The sequence below is a fragment of the Coloeus monedula genome (genome assembly GCF_965178545.1).
Source record: "Coloeus monedula genome assembly, chromosome: 1".
In the NCBI taxonomy this organism is placed as follows: domain Eukaryota; kingdom Metazoa; phylum Chordata; class Aves; order Passeriformes; family Corvidae; genus Coloeus; species Coloeus monedula.
The window spans coordinates 32065035-32085407 of record NC_138781.1 but is presented as its reverse complement, the minus strand read 5'-3'; the positions used below and the strand labels follow the sequence as shown (position 1 = coordinate 32085407).

At 42.2% G+C, this 20373-nt stretch overlaps 1 protein-coding gene across 1 annotated transcript; it reads left to right on the top strand.

Moving 5' to 3' along the window:
- The first annotated feature begins 1358 nt into the window (after window positions 1–1358).
- On the top strand, window positions 1359–19903 carry CDCA7L (cell division cycle associated 7 like). The gene is made up of 10 exons (XM_082295991.1): window positions 1359–1428; window positions 8206–8352; window positions 11530–11661; window positions 12112–12468; window positions 14148–14222; window positions 15109–15291; window positions 16698–16832; window positions 17636–17785; window positions 18443–18579; window positions 18945–19903. The coding sequence occupies exons 1-10, from the start codon at window positions 1366–1368 to the stop codon at window positions 18973–18975; spliced, it is 1410 nt and encodes a 469-aa protein (XP_082152117.1). The 5' UTR covers window positions 1359–1365; the 3' UTR covers window positions 18976–19903.
- The last annotated feature ends 470 nt before the right edge of the window (window positions 19904–20373 follow it).

Here is a 20373-nt window from a genome sequence, read left to right as displayed (position 1 = left end):
TACTTCAAGTCCTGTTTTCAGTTTTGGGCTCCTCACTACAAGAAAGACATTGAGGTGCTGGTGATGCCTTTTCCTGGTCTTAAAATCAAGAGTCACACACGGTTAGAAGGGGAAAAGGGATTTTACCTTGGTATTTATTTTAAGGATCCTTAGGTGCACACGTCTAGGTCATATGCACCCCAATGCACCCCACAAAAATGCACACCCCAATAGATCTGGTATAACATTATAGGTCTTACTAATTAGCATATCTATCAAAGATTCCCCAATGAGAGGCTCAAGTGAGCCCCCCTCCCCAAGGAACCTTCCCCTGGATGGTTCTATCTTAGTTTACAGAATGTGTTCTGGAGAGGAACTTGGGGTCCGGGGCACACTGATCCCTAGCAACAAAGCTTCTAAAATGTTTAGTCACTCAGCTTGACAAACAAGTCCAAGAATGTAGGCAAAAAGCACTAAGAATACAGAAGTTGCAAAAAAGGTATAGCAGGGGTATAAAAGAAAAGGCAAAAAATCTTCATGGCATCACTGGAGAGCATCCAGAGAAGGGCAACTGAGCTGGTGAAGGATCTGGTGAAGGACCTGGAACACAAATCTGATGAGGAGAATCTGAGGGAGCTGATGTTGGTTAGCCTGGAGAAAAGATGATTCAGGGGACACCTTATTTATTACTCTATACAACTGCCTGAAAGGAAGGTGCAATGAGATAGAGGTCAGTCTCTTCTCCCAAGGAACAAGTGATGGGACAAGAGGAAATGGCCTGAGATTCTGCCAGGGAGGGTTTCTTCACTTGAAGGGTGGTCAGGCATTGGAATAGGCTACCCAGGGAATTGGTGGACTCACTATCCCTCAAAATGTTCAGAAATCAGATGGACGTGGCACTTTGGGGGCATGGCTTAGTGGCGAACATGCAGTGCTGAATTAATGGCTGGACTTAACCATTTTATAATTCGAAAGTAACATCATCTGCATTCCACCCCCACTCCTCCTTTTCCTCCTTTTTTTTTTTTTTTTTTTTTCCCCCCAGAGGTTTTCAAGAGGCTTACACTTCTCGCTCGTATTGCGTAAATAAACATTTTAAGTTATTCGGAGGATGACAGCCTATTCCCCCAAGGCAAAGCCTGCCTCTTTCGGACAAACAGCTGCCGCCCTGCGAGGAGTGTGCCGGAAAGAACAGACGATGCTGGGTACCCAGGGGCTCCGCAGCAGCATCCGGACAGCAGTGGCCCATCCCCAGGCAGGCCACACGGGGTGCCCCGTCCCCCCACCAGTTTTCCCGCCGCTGCCGGGCGGCTCCACCCCGCCACCGCCCCGCGCCCCTCCTCCCTGTTCCTTCCTCCTCCTCCTTCCGCGGCAGCGCGGGCGGCCATGGCGCGGCGCGGCCGGCGGCGGCGGCGGGGGGCAGCGGCGGCGGCGGGGACTCGCGGCAAGGTGAGGCGGCCCGCGGGCTGGCGGAGCGGGGGCGCGGGGCCGGGTGGCGGGGGTAGGGAGCCGGCCCGCAGCTTTCCGCCTGCCCGGGGCAGCGGCGGCCTTTGTCCGCTGCCCGCGGCGTGAGGGGTCGGGAGAGCTGCCCGCCAGCGCCGGCGGGTGACCGCCAGCGGCGGGGCGGCTTCCCCGGCGCGTCCGCACTGCCCCCGCCCGCAGCGCGCCGTGCGGGGCAGCGGGCGGCCCGCCGTCCCGCCGGGCGCCATCCACGTGGCGCGGCGGCTCCGCGGTTGTAAAAGGCCGGGAACGGGGTGGAAGCCGCCTTCGGGGCGGCCCTGAGACGCTCAACAGCGGCGTGGGGCAACTGCAGCGGTGCTGGGACTTGTAGCGGCTCTAATAGAGGCTCATGGGAAGGAGCGTTGTTAATTAGTTGTGAGCCTAGGGGTGCCACTTTAGAAATAACTAATTCATTTATTTATTTTTAATTCTGGCCGCCTTTTGGGTTTTGGTTTTTTTTTTTTTGTTTTATTGTTGGAACGTCATGATGCCAACTCAGACACATACTTGAGTCGTCAGAGAGGCATGCTTCCATCGGCTGTGGTCTGGTCCAAGCCTGGTGGCGCATGCTTGGATGCATCAGGCTGATTGTGTGCTTCAAATCTTAGGAGGTGGTATGGCTATAGAATCATAAAATACTTTGGATTGGAAGGGACCTCGTCTAGTCAGCCTCCCTGAATGAGCAATGCCATCTTAAACTAAATCAGGTTGTTCAAGCTCCATCCAACCTGACCTTGAATGTTTGCAGGAATGGAGCATCCACCAGCTCTCTAGACAACCTGTTGTAGTGTTTTAGCATCCTCCTTATATGTCATCTAAATTGTCTCTCTTTAAGTCATGGTGAGTTTTCCAGGTGGTGGGAAGGAGTGAGGAGAAATTCAGCATCTCATTCAGCTCTTGCCAATGGAAAGTTAGAGCTTTACATGGGTTTCTGTGGAACTGCAGTGTAATAGAGACTGGAATATTTATTAGAACCTCTGTCCTCTCAGAGACTTTGTAAACCTTCCACCTCTGTATGACCTCAGGCCCTCGACTGGCAGTGTGAAGATAAGGGCACTATAAAACAGTTTGGGAGAACCCTGTTTGACAATAGACACAAATGGTACTTGCTTCTCACTTCTGGTGCTGTAACACAAGACTTACCATCTGCTAGTTCCCTTTCTGGTGCACAGCTGAAAGGCTGCACATCATGTTTCTTTTAAGGCTCAGCAAAGGGAAGAAGGACATGGTCTGTTCTTGGTGCTTTTCTGTTTCTCATGGGAGTTGGTTTTTATCTGAGCACAGCCTTCTGCTGGCTCTGCCTTGTCTGTGATACACTGGTGAGCAGTGAGTTCAGTCCTGGCCGGGCCTGAAGGATGTGGTGGCGAAGGCTTCTTTGCCTCTGAAGTCACAGATTGTCTGCTGACGGTCAGATTGTCTTGTATGTGCCCCCATTTGAAAACAATTGCCAAAGAAGTCAGCAGTACAAAATTGTTTTGAATTGAAAGACCTGCAGTTCCATTTCCTGTCCCAGGGTCTGATTTACAAGGTCCTGGCACAGCAGTTTCAGTACACAGAGCTTGTTAAAGGGGTGTGGGCTGTGACAAACTGCTTGCACCCAGAAGGCCTGAACTCTAGTCCTAGAGTCGAGCAGTCCAGGCATAAAGCAAGGATGCATCGCATGCCTTGGTATTGTATAAAAGTATTTTCCTTGGAACGCTGGGACTTGGACAGTAGTTAGGCATCACCATAGATGAAAAGGATGCTCTTGAATTATGCAGAATTAATTCAGAAATAGCTGTTACAACTGTTTGGATTGGTAAGAGATTAGATGGTACAAAGGAAGAAATAGTAGCAGTTGACAGTGTTTGGATTGTGTTCATATGCTGGCATGATACTGTGATATTCACAGTATTACCAGCATTTTTGAAGAGCAGGAAGGTGTTGCCTATGGAAGGTGACATTTTAAAAGATTTGCCATGTGATTATTATACTTGGGCATTCCTTATTTTAGGATAAAGTAGCTTTATGGGCATTAGCTTATTATCAGTCTAAATAAGGCAATATAAAAACCATGTCCTGCCGTTGTGAAAATAGCAAAATTTACCAAAATTTCATGGAGTTACTTGGGTTTAGCAGTAGGTTTACTGGTGTGAAAATTGCCAGAACTTTTTGAGAGGGCACCCTGAAAGTCCCAGGAGTTGTTGCTGTGATAGATTAAAGGCTCAGGCATAATCCATCTTCACCTTCAGTAGAATCAAATTATTCTTGCCAAGATCGTAAAACTGGTTGTTGACTGCTCATTCTATCAGTTGCTCCTTCTTTTTTCAGAACATTCACTTGCCTTTCAACCTCCTGCTACTTATGCCAGGAATACATTTCACTGTCCAGGGCATTTCACGTTCTTGTGCTTTAATGCTGTTGAGAAATTCTGTAGGTTATCTGGGATCTTCCTTGCCTTCCTAGATTTTGTTGATGCCCATGAGTCTCAGGCTCATTGTGTGGTTGACAATCTTGTTGACCATGCACTGCAAAATGGGACTTTGCATCTCTATGCCTTCCATTTTTTCACATATTTGTGTGATGCTTAAAATTCAGTTTTTAGAGTTCTGTTTTTTAGAGTTCTGTTCTGTGGAAAAACCAGGATCTTGACTTCTGAATAGTTTCAGTTTATTGGTTTGGCACCTATTGACATTCTGGCTGGGCCCCTCTATTCTAGTGCTGCCCGCAATTGTCAACCTTGGAGTGTTTCCCTGTTCAGTTGTTCTCTTGAGGTACGAGCCAAATGCAGTGCCTGTAACCCTTGGGTGGTGTGCCTTAGGCTTGCTTTTGGACTGAACCTGGGACAAGTCAAGAGGCTTTCCAGCATGTGGTGAAGGTGTGACTTTGCTCAGGTTTGGTTTGCATGAGTATCTGCTTGACGTTAAGCTTCAGTTATTGAGTTTGAATGTGACTGAAATTGTCTGTCCTCTGCTTTGAGTAGGAATGCCCATATATTGTGCTAAATTGAATTAAGGGAACACAGCCTAACTGATTTTTTTTTTTTTTTTCCCATGGTAGGAGAAAAAATAGAGAATTTTATCTAGCCCTGCTTTCTCATGCTGTAGGTTCTCCTGATACATCACTGTTGGAGAAGAATGCGCTAGTGTGACAACTGGCAGGAAAAGTGATGTGTGCAAATAACTCTTAAAAAATGAAACATGATAGTCAGTGGTGCAGAAATAACATGCTTCCCACCAAATCCATGGGTGTGCATGCAGGCACACCCTGCATGAGAGAGGAGCAAGTGTTCTCTCCTCACAGCCTACAGGGCAACTTGCATCTTTTATGGCTTTGGTGTCAGAAAAGTTGCTTTTTCAATTGAAACGTGAAAACTCTTCCTGTTGATATGGATAGCAAAACAGCTTCCCTAAGGCTTTTTCTTTTTTTCCTTGCCTAACAAGGTGGAATTCATGGGGATACTGCTTGAAAAATGTTCTTGTGACTGCTGGGGACCTTGGGTCCCTTACTTTTCCAATAGCTCATGTGAGTGAAATAGTTTTGACAACCCTACCAGCCTCTGTCACCCTCAACCCTTGGTGACAGACCTGCCAGCCTCCACAGGCACGTGTGAGCTGCCTGCCCCTGGTTCTGTGGGAATGGGATCTCCATGCAGCCCAACATATCCGAGTATGCCCCTGGGTGTATTGGTGGTATTTTGTCTAATTTAGGGAAGGAAATCCTGAGAGATGTGGATGTCTTGAGCTTTGGACTACATCTGCAGAAACATAGGGTTTGTTACTCTGGCAGTTGTTGGATTGTGTGCCGTCTGTAGCGGGGAAGGTTTGCTGATGCTTTTGAAAAGTACCTTGTAGGGGTTTAAACAACTAAGTGTGTTTTATGTACAAAAATAAATGAGTTCAATAGACATAAGATTTCTTACCAGAAATAAGACTTACTTTTTCAGCAGCTGTGAATTATTTTCAGCTTTTACTAGTCTTCTGGTATTTAGCCTTTTTAACAGGTATTTTTAAAAGACGGTGTTTCTCACATCTGCAGCATTTCAGCTGCAGAATATGTTGAAATATTTTCCCTGAGCAAGCTTGGAATGTTCATCACATCTCTGCCTTTGTGACTTTTTTAGGGGTTTAGAGGCAAAAAGATCCTCTCCTGGAGTGCCTGTGTCTTACAGGTATTTTGAGTAGATTAACATTTTGACATTTCTGTTTAGACAAATGTTTTTTTTTTCTTGGTGTATATTAATTTGTTGACAAGAGTTGAAATCCTAGGCTCTGATGCTGATTGTAGATCAGTTTCACAATGTATTTTAATTGAAAGATGAAGATGGAAATGTCTGTGGCTTCCAGGACTACACAGTAAATGACAGTGAATGAACCCATCATGATAGAGATGCTTGCTGCAAGCTTGCCTTTGATGTCAGTGGACTTTTTCTGGAAATAAACTTGGCTTACGATTTCAGGTGTAGAAATACAGGATTTCAGATGTAGAAATAGTCTTGTTAAGGAAGATTCCTCATGAGATTTCCCTTTCTGAACTTCTGGAGTATGTCCACCTTGTGTGTGTCAGGTGTTGTCTGTTATTAATGTAAGCCGTTCTGGTAAAATGAGGACTCATCAGTGACCAAATTGAGATTCTTTGTAGTCAGGCTATGGGGAGCAAGTCACAAACTAAAAATCCTTGAAGCTCTGCAGTAAGTTACGTAAATCAGTACCAGTACCTTAGAAGTTGGGAATGCAAAAAAATAAAGTTTTCTACTGGGAAAGAATTTTTTTGTTATTGTTCATAATCAGTAATTACAGCCCCTCAATGACTCCTCTGGTGCAGATGCAGAAACAACAGATGAAGAAGAAGAAATCAGGCATACAATAATCACAGCAGTGGCTAACAGCTGTACATTAGCACAAGAACTAATGCAGTGGCTCCTGGAAGCAATTTATTCATAGCAGTGATGCCCTCAGCTCCTTGTATGTTTTTCCATTAAAATACATAATGCTTCATTTTTAACACTGTTCTGTTCTGAGTGAATTCTGTCACAGCAACGGAAGTGGATTCTGGATGTTCACTGTAGGAGGTAGGGGTGAGGGAATATCCAAAGGGGTTTGGATGTGGACAGCGTGGCTTTAGCAGCCATGCATGGGGTCATGCCATTATAGACCTGAGAAGGGTCAGTTTTTCAGAGATGAATTCTACTCTTGCTCGAGCAACAGTAAGTTGGTTTTGTATCAGCCTACATCAATTTTATAAAAGCAGAACAAAAATAAAATTAGGCTCATGTTCACCCTTTACTGTAGCTTATTTCAGAGAGTGATGCTTCAGTGGAGGTACTGCTTGCTCTTTTAATGGAAGTCGAACTTTTTCAGCAACATTACTTTTGGAGAATGAGCCTCCTTTGGGTCATTTCCCTTGGCACAATTAAACTTAAAAAAATGAAAAAAATCATTATATGGGGCCATGTGTGAGCAACCTTGGTTTTCCGTGACAGTGGAAAACAGCAGTCTGCTCTTGCTTCTGAACTTCATCTCTGAGGTGTACTGTTAAATATTCAGGGCTGGATAACAGCACTTTCAGATGAGGAGTTGGTCTCTGACCAGGCAGTCATTGATCTCATGTTCCTGAGAGTTAATGAGAGGAGTGGGAAGTCTCTGTGTGGCTTTAGCAGACAGCAGAGGCTTGTTTCAAGTTAGAGTGGTGTGTATGAGATGTATATGTGGTCCAGGGGATGTAAGAGATGAATATCCGGATAGTGGTGAGGAATGCAGAAGCTTTTCTCCCTGAGCATTTGTGTGACTAGCAGAATGGTTTTGCAGGTGATACTGGGATGTGTAAGAATGTGTTCTGAAGCCTGGCAAAATGCCTTCTTCCTTGGTTTTTACGGCTTGATCTGTTCATCCATACATACACCAGATCCTAAAGCAGCCCATGTGGGAACTGTCTGAAGGCTTCCTTACTATCCTGGTACATGCAGAGGCTTATCTGAAGTATTTGGTGTGAAGTATATGGCCTAGTGGAATGTTTGGATGTGTGTTAAGAGTCTCCTAGGCTGGGACTGAATTTCTTGAACTCTGAAGCTGTGACCTTGGTCACCTCGGGAAGGCTGCTGCCAGCCCTTGGCTGTGCTTCCTCCTCTCCTGGTGGGCCACATCAAAGGCTTCTAGCAAAAGGGAAGTGTTCTTGGTTAACACATTTTCACTTTCTTACCAAGTGTCACAGGAGAAGGTCTGTGACAGTACTGGCCAAGGAGAATGAGTTGCATTGGTTTTATTTTTGGAGTTAGCTAAGTGTCTGCTAAAATCCATGAAGGTAGTGTGGGATCTAACAGTAAGGTTTCTTTGTACTTTAGCACTGTGTTGTGTTTGAAGTTGTGTTCCTTAGCTCTGAGCCATCATTGCTCTGCAGGAGGGGTGGTGGGTTTCCCCATGGGTAAAGGTGCCCATAGCTCCTGCGTGCAAGCACAAGGCACACATGTATTTTTATGTCACTGAAGTACTTTCCTTGTGGAGTTGAACACCCTGTGTGTCGCATCCCCTCCCTAATCCCAGATCCCGAGTCTGTATTCAGGGATTAAAACAGTCTATACAGAATTTTCCTGGAGTTTAGCTGAATAAGGTACAATTTACACATAACATATTTTGTGGTACAGATTTGTACTTGCTTAGGAATATAAAAATAAATTGTACTTTTGCCAATTTGAGTTTTCCTGTTAAGTTGGTGTGTGTGACTCATATTTTCTGTCTTGTTTTGAATCAGAAGCAGATACCCAAGGATGTTGCCAACATTTTCAATGCCCCCAGTGACACTGAAGATTTTCCAGGGTTCCGAGATGATGCTTCCAAACAGAGCTTCTTGTCAGAGAACCGCTATGCTAGTTTTGATTCCCCGGAGTCTGGAAAAGAGGTAGGAACAGATTGCCGTAGTCCAGTTGTGCTCTTGGGATGCAGTTGTACTCTGAGTCTGTGTCAAAACTGTGTGAATTATAACTCGCACCATAACCCACAGTTTGCAGCCCCCATATTAAAAATAAATGTAAACAATCTTGGTATCATTTTTAGGGTTTAATGGTTGCTTTTGAAAACTGCTTCATAATATAAAAAAAAAGAAGGGTTTCATTGGAAGGTGAGTTTAAGTGAAATAGGTTAGTAGCAAACAGGAAAAGAGAATTACCATCCTGGATACATAAGACAGTGCAAATACATGATATTAGACAGGGATTTCAGAGTATGCAGACTTTAAGGTATTTGTTCCAGAAGTTTCTCCATGCTGTCTCTGCACTAAAATCATGTTTTAACAGTGGTGACGCAGAGAAACCATCAGCTCCTGCTGCGATAGTGCGATTTGCTGGTTCTTTGCTCTCTTGATGGTGAAGCACAATGATTTGATATTTTTTCTTCTCTGATTTGGTAACTGGAGATACCAGCTGAATTAATAAGAAAATAATAGAGCTGGTGTGATGTCTTGGGTGACAAAAAATTTAGTTTTTAGTGTGTTAGAAACTTATAATTACATGCTTGATAGACATGAGCTAATGTGTTATAAGATACCTTCGTCCTTTGTGCTCTTGCAAAGGTCCCTCTATTTCATTAGTTAGAAAATTGATTTTTTTTTTCTTCTGTTTTCCTAGTCCATCAGGTCAGCACCTGGTTATGAGGTGCTGATGACAAGAAAGATGATTAGTGTTAGCCAAGAGACAGAATAAGGCTTGTACAATTATGTACTGCTTCTGAGCCTTTATAGGCAAGTGACCACAGGAGAGCACAGAAACCTTTTGGGGGTAGAGCCACAGTCTGTGCTATGGAGAAAGATTGTGTCTAAAATGTAATGAAATGTACTGGATTCTAAATTGGTTTGTAATCTTGTTGCTAGACAGCAGTACTGGTAACTTCAGAAAACCAGGAGGTAGCTTGCTCTTGTATTTGTGTCTTTGTGGGGATAATCACAAGGGTCAGTGGGGAGAGAGGTGGTGGTGGAGGGGAAGCCTTGTGTGGGAGCTTCTGCCTGCTTGGGGATTGCAGACACCTGACTGTACTTTTCTCTCCCTTGTTTTCCCAACTTGTGAAATAGAGTTTATGATAATGATCTCTTCTGCAAAGCATTTTAAAATCCTCTGATTAAAAATGCTGTGGAAGAGCTAGGTACTGTTGGTTTAACATGCATTGCTGAGAATCCCAGTGAGACTTGTTCCAGATTTACAGCTGCCACTGCAACCTTCCTTACCATTCCTTTGTTTCCCTTGGGATGAGTATTATTTTAAATCTCAATTGGTATTGAATTTAATTCCCTTAGCACTAAATGGTACAATAAAAATACCCTGAGTTCTACCCAACTGCAGCATAATCTGCCGTTCTTGCACACCAGGGCCCTGCATCAGGATGACCATCATCTGGCACTCATGATGCCAAACACCACTATTGCTGCAAAAACCCATTGGTCCTTGTTGTGCAGGAAACGAAAAGGTTTTGGTGTGAAGGGCAAAATGATGGGAAGATCAGAAAAATTCAGCAGTTCTTGAGAAAGGAGGCAAGGTAGCTGCCCCACTGGGGTGGCAAATGGGCTGTTAGTGCATCAGGTGTTCCCTTGGATGCTGAGGTGCAAATGAGTTAACAGGTAGTGACCTCTGTGTGCCTGCTTTTCCTCAGGGCTTTCTGCAGTCCTGCTCCCATAACTTCTGTGCTTATGCCAAGTTCCCACAATTTCTCCAGTAGGTATCCCTGATGTGTGTTTTACCTGGTGTTGATTGTTCTTCGTAGATGAACAGCATAGTTCTGGGTGTCTTATTTTTAGTTACTTTAGCTAGCAAATAGCATAGTTCCCCCCCTCAACCTTAATTGTGGAATTTCATGAAAACACAGAATACATAAAAACTTCAGTTTCCTCCAAGAAGTGCAATTTAACTTTAAAGTAACTTCCCTATTGTGTTTGTTCCTTTCTCAAGCAGCTGCACTGCAGCTATCAACAAAAGAATAAAGTAATTTTCCTCAGAGAAAACTCATTACAATTACCCATAATAATTTGTAGATATTTAAGTGTAAAGAAACAGCATATGCGGTGGCTCCCCCCTCCCATTCCCCTCTAAGTTTTTCCACTCATCTATTGTATCTTTTTTTCACCAGATATTATCTTAAAATAAAGAAGTGTGTAATTAAAGTCATGGAAGGGAAGGAATAGAAAGGAAGAATAAAGATATTTTGCAAATGCGTTGTATTAAAGGTCATTTTTGTTTCTTGTGTGGGAGGAAGAAATAACAGAGGAAAGTTGGGGAAACAAACTCACATGTTGCTGACTTTGAAGCAGCAGGTGTGATGTGAGCATGGGTTATATTCCTACCAGGAGCAGTCTTTCAAGAGATTAACAGGAGCAAGTTCACTAGATGGTTTTCTACTAGTTCTTATTGGAAGTATGGAAATATATTTCTATTTGGTAAAAGCCTTGTGTTTAATTGGGATGTAGTGTACATATCATGAAGAGTGTTTTAATGACATCTTTTCCTGGTCTATAGGCTGAAATTGAGGAGAACACATGTGAATGATAAACTGCACCAAAAAAGCAGAGTTGAGAAGTTGAAAGGTGGAGCGATGTTACTTAGGCTAGTCAAAGCTCTGTGGATTTGTGTTGATATTGGTCAGTTCAGTGATGGTGTAACAGTATGAGGAGCAGACCCCATCTCTCATTTGTATTTTCTTCTGTTCAAGGCCTGTTTTTTTACATCCAGAAGAAAATATATAAAGCAACATGTAATTTACATGCAAGAAAACTGACAGTTTATTTTTATTGGGTAGTAATGAAGAAGGGGAGGAAGATGTGAAGAAGAAAGTTTACCCCACAACAAGTAGCTCAGTTAAAGCCCTGTCCTCAAAATGAAGAAAAAGAGTCTTGCTAAGTTAAAATAACTCAGTGTTGAAACTCTGAATGTTGTCTTCTTGTTGTTTGTTTCTTTTGACAGGCTTTGCCTGCAAAATGCTTTCACAGTATGCTAGCTAGTTGGCACTGTCTTGACCCTCAAAACCTGTTTATTGTGGCTGTGTGAATACTGTCTATCTGACTGTCTCTCACAGCTATGGAGTGGTATTTTTGCAGGGGCTCCGGTTTCAGTCCAGATACCTCACTGAAGAGCTGCGGAGGATTTTCACTGAGGACACCGACTCTGAAACGGAAGTGTTTGAGGGCTTCGCTTCAAACGAGGTGCATGTGAACAAGAAAGAAGTTCTGGTAAAGGCAGTCACACCTACATGTGAATGTATATGTTGATTGCTTTTTTTTCTGTCTCTTCTGTGTAAACCTCATGTTCTAGTAGGAGTCTTTCTGATACACTGTGATGTTCTTTCTTCATGCTGAATTAAAACATGTTGTCTTAAAAGAGAAAAAATGCTTTATTTAATATAGCATCACATATTAGAAATGCTTCCACTGCTTGTAGATTGTACTGGGCAAGATTGTTCCTCTGGAGACAGCCACGTCTCTATCTCAGGCAATACTAGTATGTAGATGTTTTCTTGATCTCTGCACAGGCAGAAGTTGCATACTGTGAACTTCTGAAAATTTGTTAATTTAGGTGAATGTATGATGGGTGGAAAGACTGCTGTCTAGAACTAGTGATTTAAAAATGACCTCCCTTGTGTCAGAGCCAATAATGTAACACGGGATTTTTCCTGCCTCTAGATGGTGGAGTCAGACTTGAGTGATGAAGAACGCGATAATTTATTGGGTAATGAGAAGGAAGAGGAGGAAGAGGAGAAGAAGTTTTCCCCCAAGAGAAGAAGCTTTGGCCTTCGTGTTGCTTTACAGTTTCCCACCAGAAAGTCATCTGAGAAAAAAGTGCCTGAACAGGCTTTGTCTGACTTACCTCTAAAGGACAGTGAATCTCTCACACCTCTTTCAAAAGAAATAAGCCTCAAGCGGTCAGACAAAGTAGAGGGCTCTGCTTCAGAGTCTGAAGAAGACATTAAGGAAACACAGGAGGAAAGTTCCAGTGCACTGCTTAAGAGAGCCATAAATATAAAAGAAAATAAAGCCATGGTAAGACTTAAGAGCAGTGTTTTGTTCTCTGACATTTACATACAAGTACTTACCTTTAGCATACTTACCTTTAGCTTGTGCTGGAACTTTGGGAAAATCTTATGGTGAATTTTTCTACCTGGGAAAACCCTAGAGGACCCTCAGAACTCAGACATTTACCCCTAAAATAACCTCAAGTCAAATTTAAAACCAGAATAGAACTAAGCATTTTTAATGTGGATGTGAATGAAGTTACAAATGACCAAGTTTTGCAGCCTTATATTCAGAACATGTCAGAAAACCCGCTGGTCCTTTCAGGTGGTTTATATGGTGTCATTTGAACAATAGTGTTTCTACTTTTTGTTTGTGTATGACAAATCTGCTGCAGTTACTGATTGGAAAGCCAGCTAAAAACTGCTGAGGATGATAAATGTAATTTTTCAGTTGTGTGGGATGTGATTTTTACAGTAATGTTTTACTATATAACTGCTGAACCTGTGTGTAGGTGCTGAAAAGAGCGACTGATATTTCCTAATGTTTTTTCCTCTATTATCCAACATGCCATCAGCTCTCTTTAATTATCATGCTGCTATATAATCCGAACTGATGTTCAGTCTTTAGTAGCTCCTTCAGTTTTACTGTGTTTCAGGAAGAGTTGCAGCTGCCAAGCACTCCTGGGGCTCAAACAATACCTCTTGGTGTGGGCCTACAGCTCGCTCCTGTGTAAAAACTTGCTTCAGCATTGTACCTGCGTTTCTAATCTGTCATGTGTCCCCACTGCTGTTGTGTTGGTCTTGCTGCTCCTTGGTCCTTCTCACCTTCCACTCTTCCTTGCGGTTCAACCACTGTGAAATTCACTGGCATCCTAGGAGCAATACTGTAATGGCATTAAATAGCACTTAATAAATGCTACACTGAAGTATTTACTGAGAAATACTGTATTCAGCTTTTAATCTCTTGATGGCTGTGGCAATCTCAGAGCTAGCAGCTTGGCTCATCCCCACTTCCACTGGCTTTTCAGAAGTTAGCCTCATTCTGGAATTCCAGAACAGGTCAGTGTTTTTTTTGTACCTATCAGCCACTGCTTCTGTGGAAATGTTCCTCCAAGACAACTCATACACAGTGCAAGAAATCATCATCCTGCTGAAGTGCTTCTGATGCTGTACATGCATCAGAACATGCATGGGCGGAACTGCCAGTGGGCTTAGTTGCTCTGTGACTTTGTAATGAGCGTGTACCCAGTGTCTACACTGCTTAAGGGGACACTGAGGTCTCTGGCAAAGAGCACAGATGTATCTACTGTCAATAAAAGCTCACTGAGAACACCTTACTGTCTTCTGGCACCCTGTCTTTCTTTTCTCCCTCCTATCATATGAACTGAATTTCTCGTTATCAACCATTACTATGTTGTAATGCACTCCTTTGGTGCTGTTTTGACAAGATACTATGTAAATGTGGCTAGTTCTAATTCCCAGTAAAAATTAGTGGGAGCTATGAAGTTAGTATTGTTGGCAGAATTCTTGCTCATTCAGGAGTAAATGAACCCCTTTTATGAGCCCCACTTTATTTAGGTGCTTCCAGAAAGGTTTAGTGTACATGCTTAGCTATAATTTGAAGTGCATGTGGAGAGTGGATAGTAGGTGGTGTGGCTTTTTTTGCAAGTTGCAGTGAGTTTTCAATGTGACATCACTTGATTCCAGCTTGCCCAGCTGCTGGCAGAACTGAATTCCATACCGGACCTGTTCCCAGTGAAAACACCTGCCTCGACTCCTTCAGTAAGTTCCCGGTACTGGTTGGTGGTGGCAGTAATTTTTGTTAGACTTAGGATTAACGGGTTTCATCAGAAACTTTCAGCAGTTTGTTCTGGTTTTCTTTGGGTTTAGTCACTTCACTTTTATAGATTTGCTATTGGTTGGGAAGTACCATGAAGTTGAACCATTTAACACAAACTGGAATGATGCAGTAGTTATTTCAACTGACTTTTCTCAGCTTTAAGCAGAGGAGTGTCAACCCTTCTTTCTCTGTAGAGTAGCATTTTCCCATGTATCTTATAAACGGAAAAGATTTGAGGAAACATTGAAGGGCCGTGTCTTTGGTAGATGTCCATGCAGGACTTCCGTTGCATGAATTCAATCACACAGTAACTGGCAGGTGTGAGAGTAGGAAGAGGGTATCTTGCACCTCCCAAGAATCTCCAAATTAGGAATCTTGAACTAAATGAAGCAGCTTCTTAATGCCCTTTCAGTTTAAAAAGTTTGAAAGAAAATTAACTAGAATTCAGATTGATCCTCAAGTTGCATATTCCTCAATGTTCCTCAATTGTGTAGTCAGATTGTGGGAAAATCTGAACATTTAGCTACCAAAGAACAGTGAGAACTAGCTTCCACCTTAAGGTGGCAGCCTGTTCAATTTTGTTGTAGTTCTGTGATGTTGATTGGAATGGAATTTGGCGTGATGGTGTGGTGTTTTAAAAGTAGCAAAAAGGTACAGTTTGTAGGGAGTGTAATTGGTGGGGTTTGGCTTAACAAATAACGAGTGGGAGAATGGCAGATCAATTCATGATAGTACAAGTGTGGTACAGAGATTTTCAGATTGTTCCTAGTGTTTGACACTACAGGCATAACTGAAAAGACAGATACTGTAATTTCCTTCTTTTTCTAGAAACAGAAGAAAACCCCAAGGAGGACTTTTTCTGAAGGCCAGATAACACGTCGAATGAACCCAACCAGAAATGCTCGTCCACCAGAAAAATTTGCCTTGGAAAAATTCACTGTGTCGGCTGTCAAATTTGCAGAACACATCCGTAGCTATAGGCAACAAAACCTCTTGAAGAGACTCAGTGTGGTATTTGCCAGATTTTGATATCCCCAGTAGTCAGGAACTAGGAAACATTTAAATTGTTGGCCAGCACTTAGACCAGATGTCACATCCTACACAAAGTTATTGAAAATCTTTGGTTGGGATTAGCTACAGAGAAGTTATCTCCAGGCCTTTCTGTCTCATCTTTCACCTGTTAAGTGGGTTTTTTTTTGTGACCAGTGTTATTCAAGCATATAAAGGCATTTTACTTGTGGTCCATTATTTATTCTTCATCTGGAAATTATTAGAGCCTGTAATGTAGAAGGCCTTGGAGTGGCAAGGCAGTAGGGTGATGGAGGTGGCAAAGCAGATCTTCTCTGTTACCAGGCTCAGAAAAAAAGGCAGAAATCCTCTGGAAGTAACAGAGGGAAGATGTGAGTTACATGGCTGAACTGAGTATGAATTAAAGGAATCTGCACCAGCAAACTGGTAATGTACAGGCTAGCCATTGAAAAGTTGCAGGTTTTACTCTTCCTATTTTTAAAAATCTTTTTTTTCCCTCCTCTAGCTTATGGTGGTAATTTGTCTTGCTTATATTTTCTGTATAGCCCTTATGAGGAAAACTCTTTTAAGTTTGAATTCTTACAGGCTGGATCCCAGTACTGCTTGTAGGAACAAGTGCTGGGCGTAGTTGAAACATTATAGAGGGAACTTGGCTATTAGAAGAGGAGTAGCACTAAATGAGAACTTAGGCTGGTAAATTACTGTGTTGGATGGAACAGAACTGATCTAGAGTGAAGGACAAATGAGGTTTTCAGAGACAGGTATGGGGAAGGCTAAGAATCAGATGAGATTTATTCATGAATAGGAGTCAAAGAGAATGGTATTTAGAAGGAAAAAAAGATCACTTAATCGTGAGTGGAGTACTCTCTTCCAAATAACAGGATAATAAGAAAGGGCTGAGTATGGCAGGACTAACCTAAAACTTCAGTAGAGGTTTTTTTTGCAGCACATTAGAGATTGTTATTGGAGAAAGAAACTAGAGAACATACAAGGAGATTGAAGGAGGAAAGCATGGGAAGGCAGATGATCACAGTTCCTTATCTTGAGAGGGAAGAAATGGAGTATTAAGAGTTACAGTGGAGGAGTGCAGGGAATGCAAAGAACAGTTAGCAGTAAAACATGTCAGGGATTTGCGCAAATAGAAGTAGTAATGATGGAAAGGAATTAAATAAAATGAATAAAAAGTGTAGTAGAGAAAAGATTATGGAGGAGAGGGAGAGAAACAGGCAGTGATTTGGAAACCCTGTTCTTCCAGTGGTTGCCTGAGCCTGTAGTCTGCCAGCTCTGGACTGCATACACATTGTAAATGAAGGAATTTGTCACCAGGTGTGGTGACAGAGACTTCATGACATCAGACAAACAATACATACTGAGATGAGTTTGTTTAGCAGGGGGATTGTGGAGTACGCAAAAGACGGAGATCATCAAAGTATTCATCTCATCGTCCAGTAGAAGATATAACTGAGGAGGACTTGGACAACATTGCAATCACTGTTAGAGACAAAATCTATGATAAAGTTCTAGTAAGTGGTTGCCATATTCTTCAGTGTGTCTGTGTGCTTGAAATGAAAAGTCTCTCACTGTTTCACTGGTGTTTGCTAAAAGGTGTCCTTTCCTGAGGCTCTGGGGAGTACAGCTCATCGTTATTATGGCACACGGTACAGCTTTGAAAGCTTTGCCAGACTTCTGTGGGCTTGGCTGTGGTGGTTCATATTCCCCACTGGCTTTTTGCCTCTGAGAAGAAGTGGTTTTGTGCCACAGAGCTATTACGTTAAGCTTGCTATAGCTATTACTTGCCCCTGGTTAAGAGTTGGCATCCTTTTTATCTCTTTCACTAATAAAAATGTTGTGTTGTACCATTAAATAATAGTGATCCCTGCTGTTCTTTGTACCCCCAGAAATGACATTTTTATACATGTTGTGCAGTTGCCAGAGTTCTTAATGGAACTCCTTCCTTGCTTTCACTGGATATGGCTATTACTGATTATCATAAAGATCAGCTTACCATGTATTTCATGCTTCATGGTATTGGCAAAGATGAGTTACAAGATCATTTTCTCAATAGTTTAAGGTTTTTCCTAGAGAGAAGAAAGGACCAGAGCTGTGACATGAGGCTAATGTAATTTGAGACTTCCAATGCAACTGAAATTGGGCACTGTCTGTAAAACTCCTAGCATTGCTATATGATTTATCATAATGACAGAACTTGCTGTTCACTGTTAATTTGACTTTGGTTTGAAGTTTGTGCTTATTATTAGGGAAGTTCATCAATGAGCATTTAAGGTGTCCTTCATACATGTGTTTTTCTCTTCCTTTCCACCTTTAGGGTAGTACTTGCCACCAGTGTCGACAAAAGACAACTGACACAAAGACAATTTGTCGCAACCAGGGCTGTGGAGGAGTAAGGGGGCAGTTCTGTGGACCATGTCTTCGAAATCGATATGGTGAAGATGTGAAGTCTGCTCTGCTTGATCCAGTAAGTATCATTCTTGAGCCTGGAATGAAAGTGTAATGAATACAGTTTTGTTAGTGATCTGTGATGGTAAGAATATGCTCATGGTAAAATGGTGTTCAAACTTTTTTGCCAAGAACAGATGTGTAGTACTAACTAATGACACTGATGTGGTGGCCCAGTGTGGCAGTGGCTGCTCTGTTAGCACCTGTGCTTTTATGTGCAGTTGCTGAGCAGCTTGGAGATGCCTGACTTCATGTACCAGCTGGTTAATTCAGTCCCAGGAATTGTGCTGTACCAGCAGGCAGGTAGAGCCAAAGGAACTTGTCACAGTGGGTACCCCTCTCTTTCTAGGGAGTTGACTACAGTCAGCCTGGCATAGAGTGAATTATCCTTAGGCATTATAGAAGACTTCAGTCTATTTGAAAATCAGTACTGAGCACATCAGAGAACCTGAGGCTTCAAGAGTAAGAAGTATTCAAGCACTTAATAATTCCTCTAATCCTGCAGAATTTGGGAAGTGTTAATAAGGTTGGCTGGCTGGCTGACAGAGGCTTTTAAAACCTCTGAACAATCGCATGGTAGGGAAGCTGTACTCATATTTCTCGGAGCAACAGGAAGGCAAATATTGCATTTTTCATAACTTGCTTTTACCCCCCTCCCACACTCACGCCCCTGCAGGCCTGGATCTGTCCTCCTTGTCGCGGGGTGTGCAACTGCAGCTATTGCCGCCGGCGGGATGGGCGCTGTGCCACCGGCATGCTCATCCACCTGGCCAAGTTCTACGGCTACAACAATGTCAAGGAGTACCTGGAAAGGTGAGAGTTCTGCCCTGTGCTCATTCCTTTTTAAACTGTTACAACCCTTTAAATAACATTTGACTTCTTGTGCCCTGGGACAAATCCTGCATCTATACAAAAGAAGTTTCTTGGATTTCAGATTTTCTCCTAGGCTGAAATCAGCTTCTTTAAAGTGAGGTATATGTAAAGTGAGGTGTATTGTACACAGACAACAGTTGTTTACACTTCAAAAATGGAAAGACTTTTGCCTATTTTGAAATCCCTCTTGGTTGGTTGAAGTGTACAGAAGTGCTGTTTTGGAAGTTATCATCTTCAGCAATGGAAATTTATGGGGGAGCTGAGTTTCCTAAAAAGCACTAATACTGTTTTCTCACATCTTCTAGTTTACAAAAACAACTGGCGGAGGACAATTGACAACACTGAACTCAAGCTGTGCCTGCAACTGGTTAATATGTTAACAATTTTGACTTCAAAAGTTTATTACTATGTTTTATATAAAATAGAATTGTAGTGTATAGCATATTAATTTCTGTATTGGGAACTTTTTGATTGATATGGTCTTATGCAAAGGATCTCTCAGGAAAATGTTTTGGTAGAGAAATCTACGTGCACAGACCTATATGTTAAATGAAACTGCACTCTTGAACCTTGAGTGGTTAATTTTTAACAGAGCTACACAACCACATGATGGAGAGCTTGGTCAATTTGAGCAATATTTTTATTTATATAATTGTGCAAGTTTGCAGAACGGGTGTTTAACAACTACCTTCAAGGCATCCCCGTCTTCAAAGAAACAAAACACCTTTGTCTACCAACTCGACCATAAAGATCCATTTTTCCAGCTTTGCTTTCTGGACCTGTTCAACCACCTGTAGTTTATAGAACTTGTTCTTGCAAGGAAGGAAAGGGTACTTTCATCGAATGCCATTATATTCCAGCCAAAGCTGATGCAATCGATCAGTGGGAGAATGATTTTTAAAAATTTTATTCCAAAGTGCAATTATTCACTGAAACATGAAAGTAGAAGAGTGTTAAAAAAAAAAAAATTAAAAAATCATCCCAGTAAGAAAAGCCAACAAAGCCTCTCACCAGCAGTTTTTGTGTAGTGCACCTGCTGCCTGAAGCATCTACCCAGCAGTTGTAACTGGTCTAAATCAGAGTTCAGGATTACTTTTTTTTAGTTACAGTTCATACTTAGATATTTTTTCATTTGTACAACCAGACGTTCAAACAACTTTGTTTAAATGCAACATATTTGTATTGCATGTTAAAGTATGTTAAAATTCTTGTAAGATAAACATTTCATTTTATGTAGAGAGAATAAAGACTGATCTAAAGAGGAGTATTTTGTGATTCAAACTACACCTTGATGCTGATGTTTCCCTGTAGGGTATGCCCAGCCACTGCCCTGGAGGGACGTCTGCTGAGACCATTTACTTTCCCATAGCAGGTATAGTGGTGCTTGGAGGATCAATAATCATTATGTGGAGAAACACATGAACACAACGTTGACAGATGAGGAAATAACAACATAGAGCACACAAGTGTTACATTAAGGATTGTGTTTTTGTGAGGCAAATCTCCTGCTCCAGCTGACTGTGAAAAACATTTATCTCCTTTTGCTTCTACTGTGAGGCAGACTGAGAAAGCAGCACATTTTATTGAAAGCTTAGTATGAAACTGCCAGGAGTAAAGCTATTCCTGCTAGAACCCATTTACTTGACTTCTTGATTTTCAGAAAGTCCAAACATAAGTTTTTGTCATCCTGCTTTTGCTTTTATAAGCTGGACATTCATAATAATATTTAGTTTC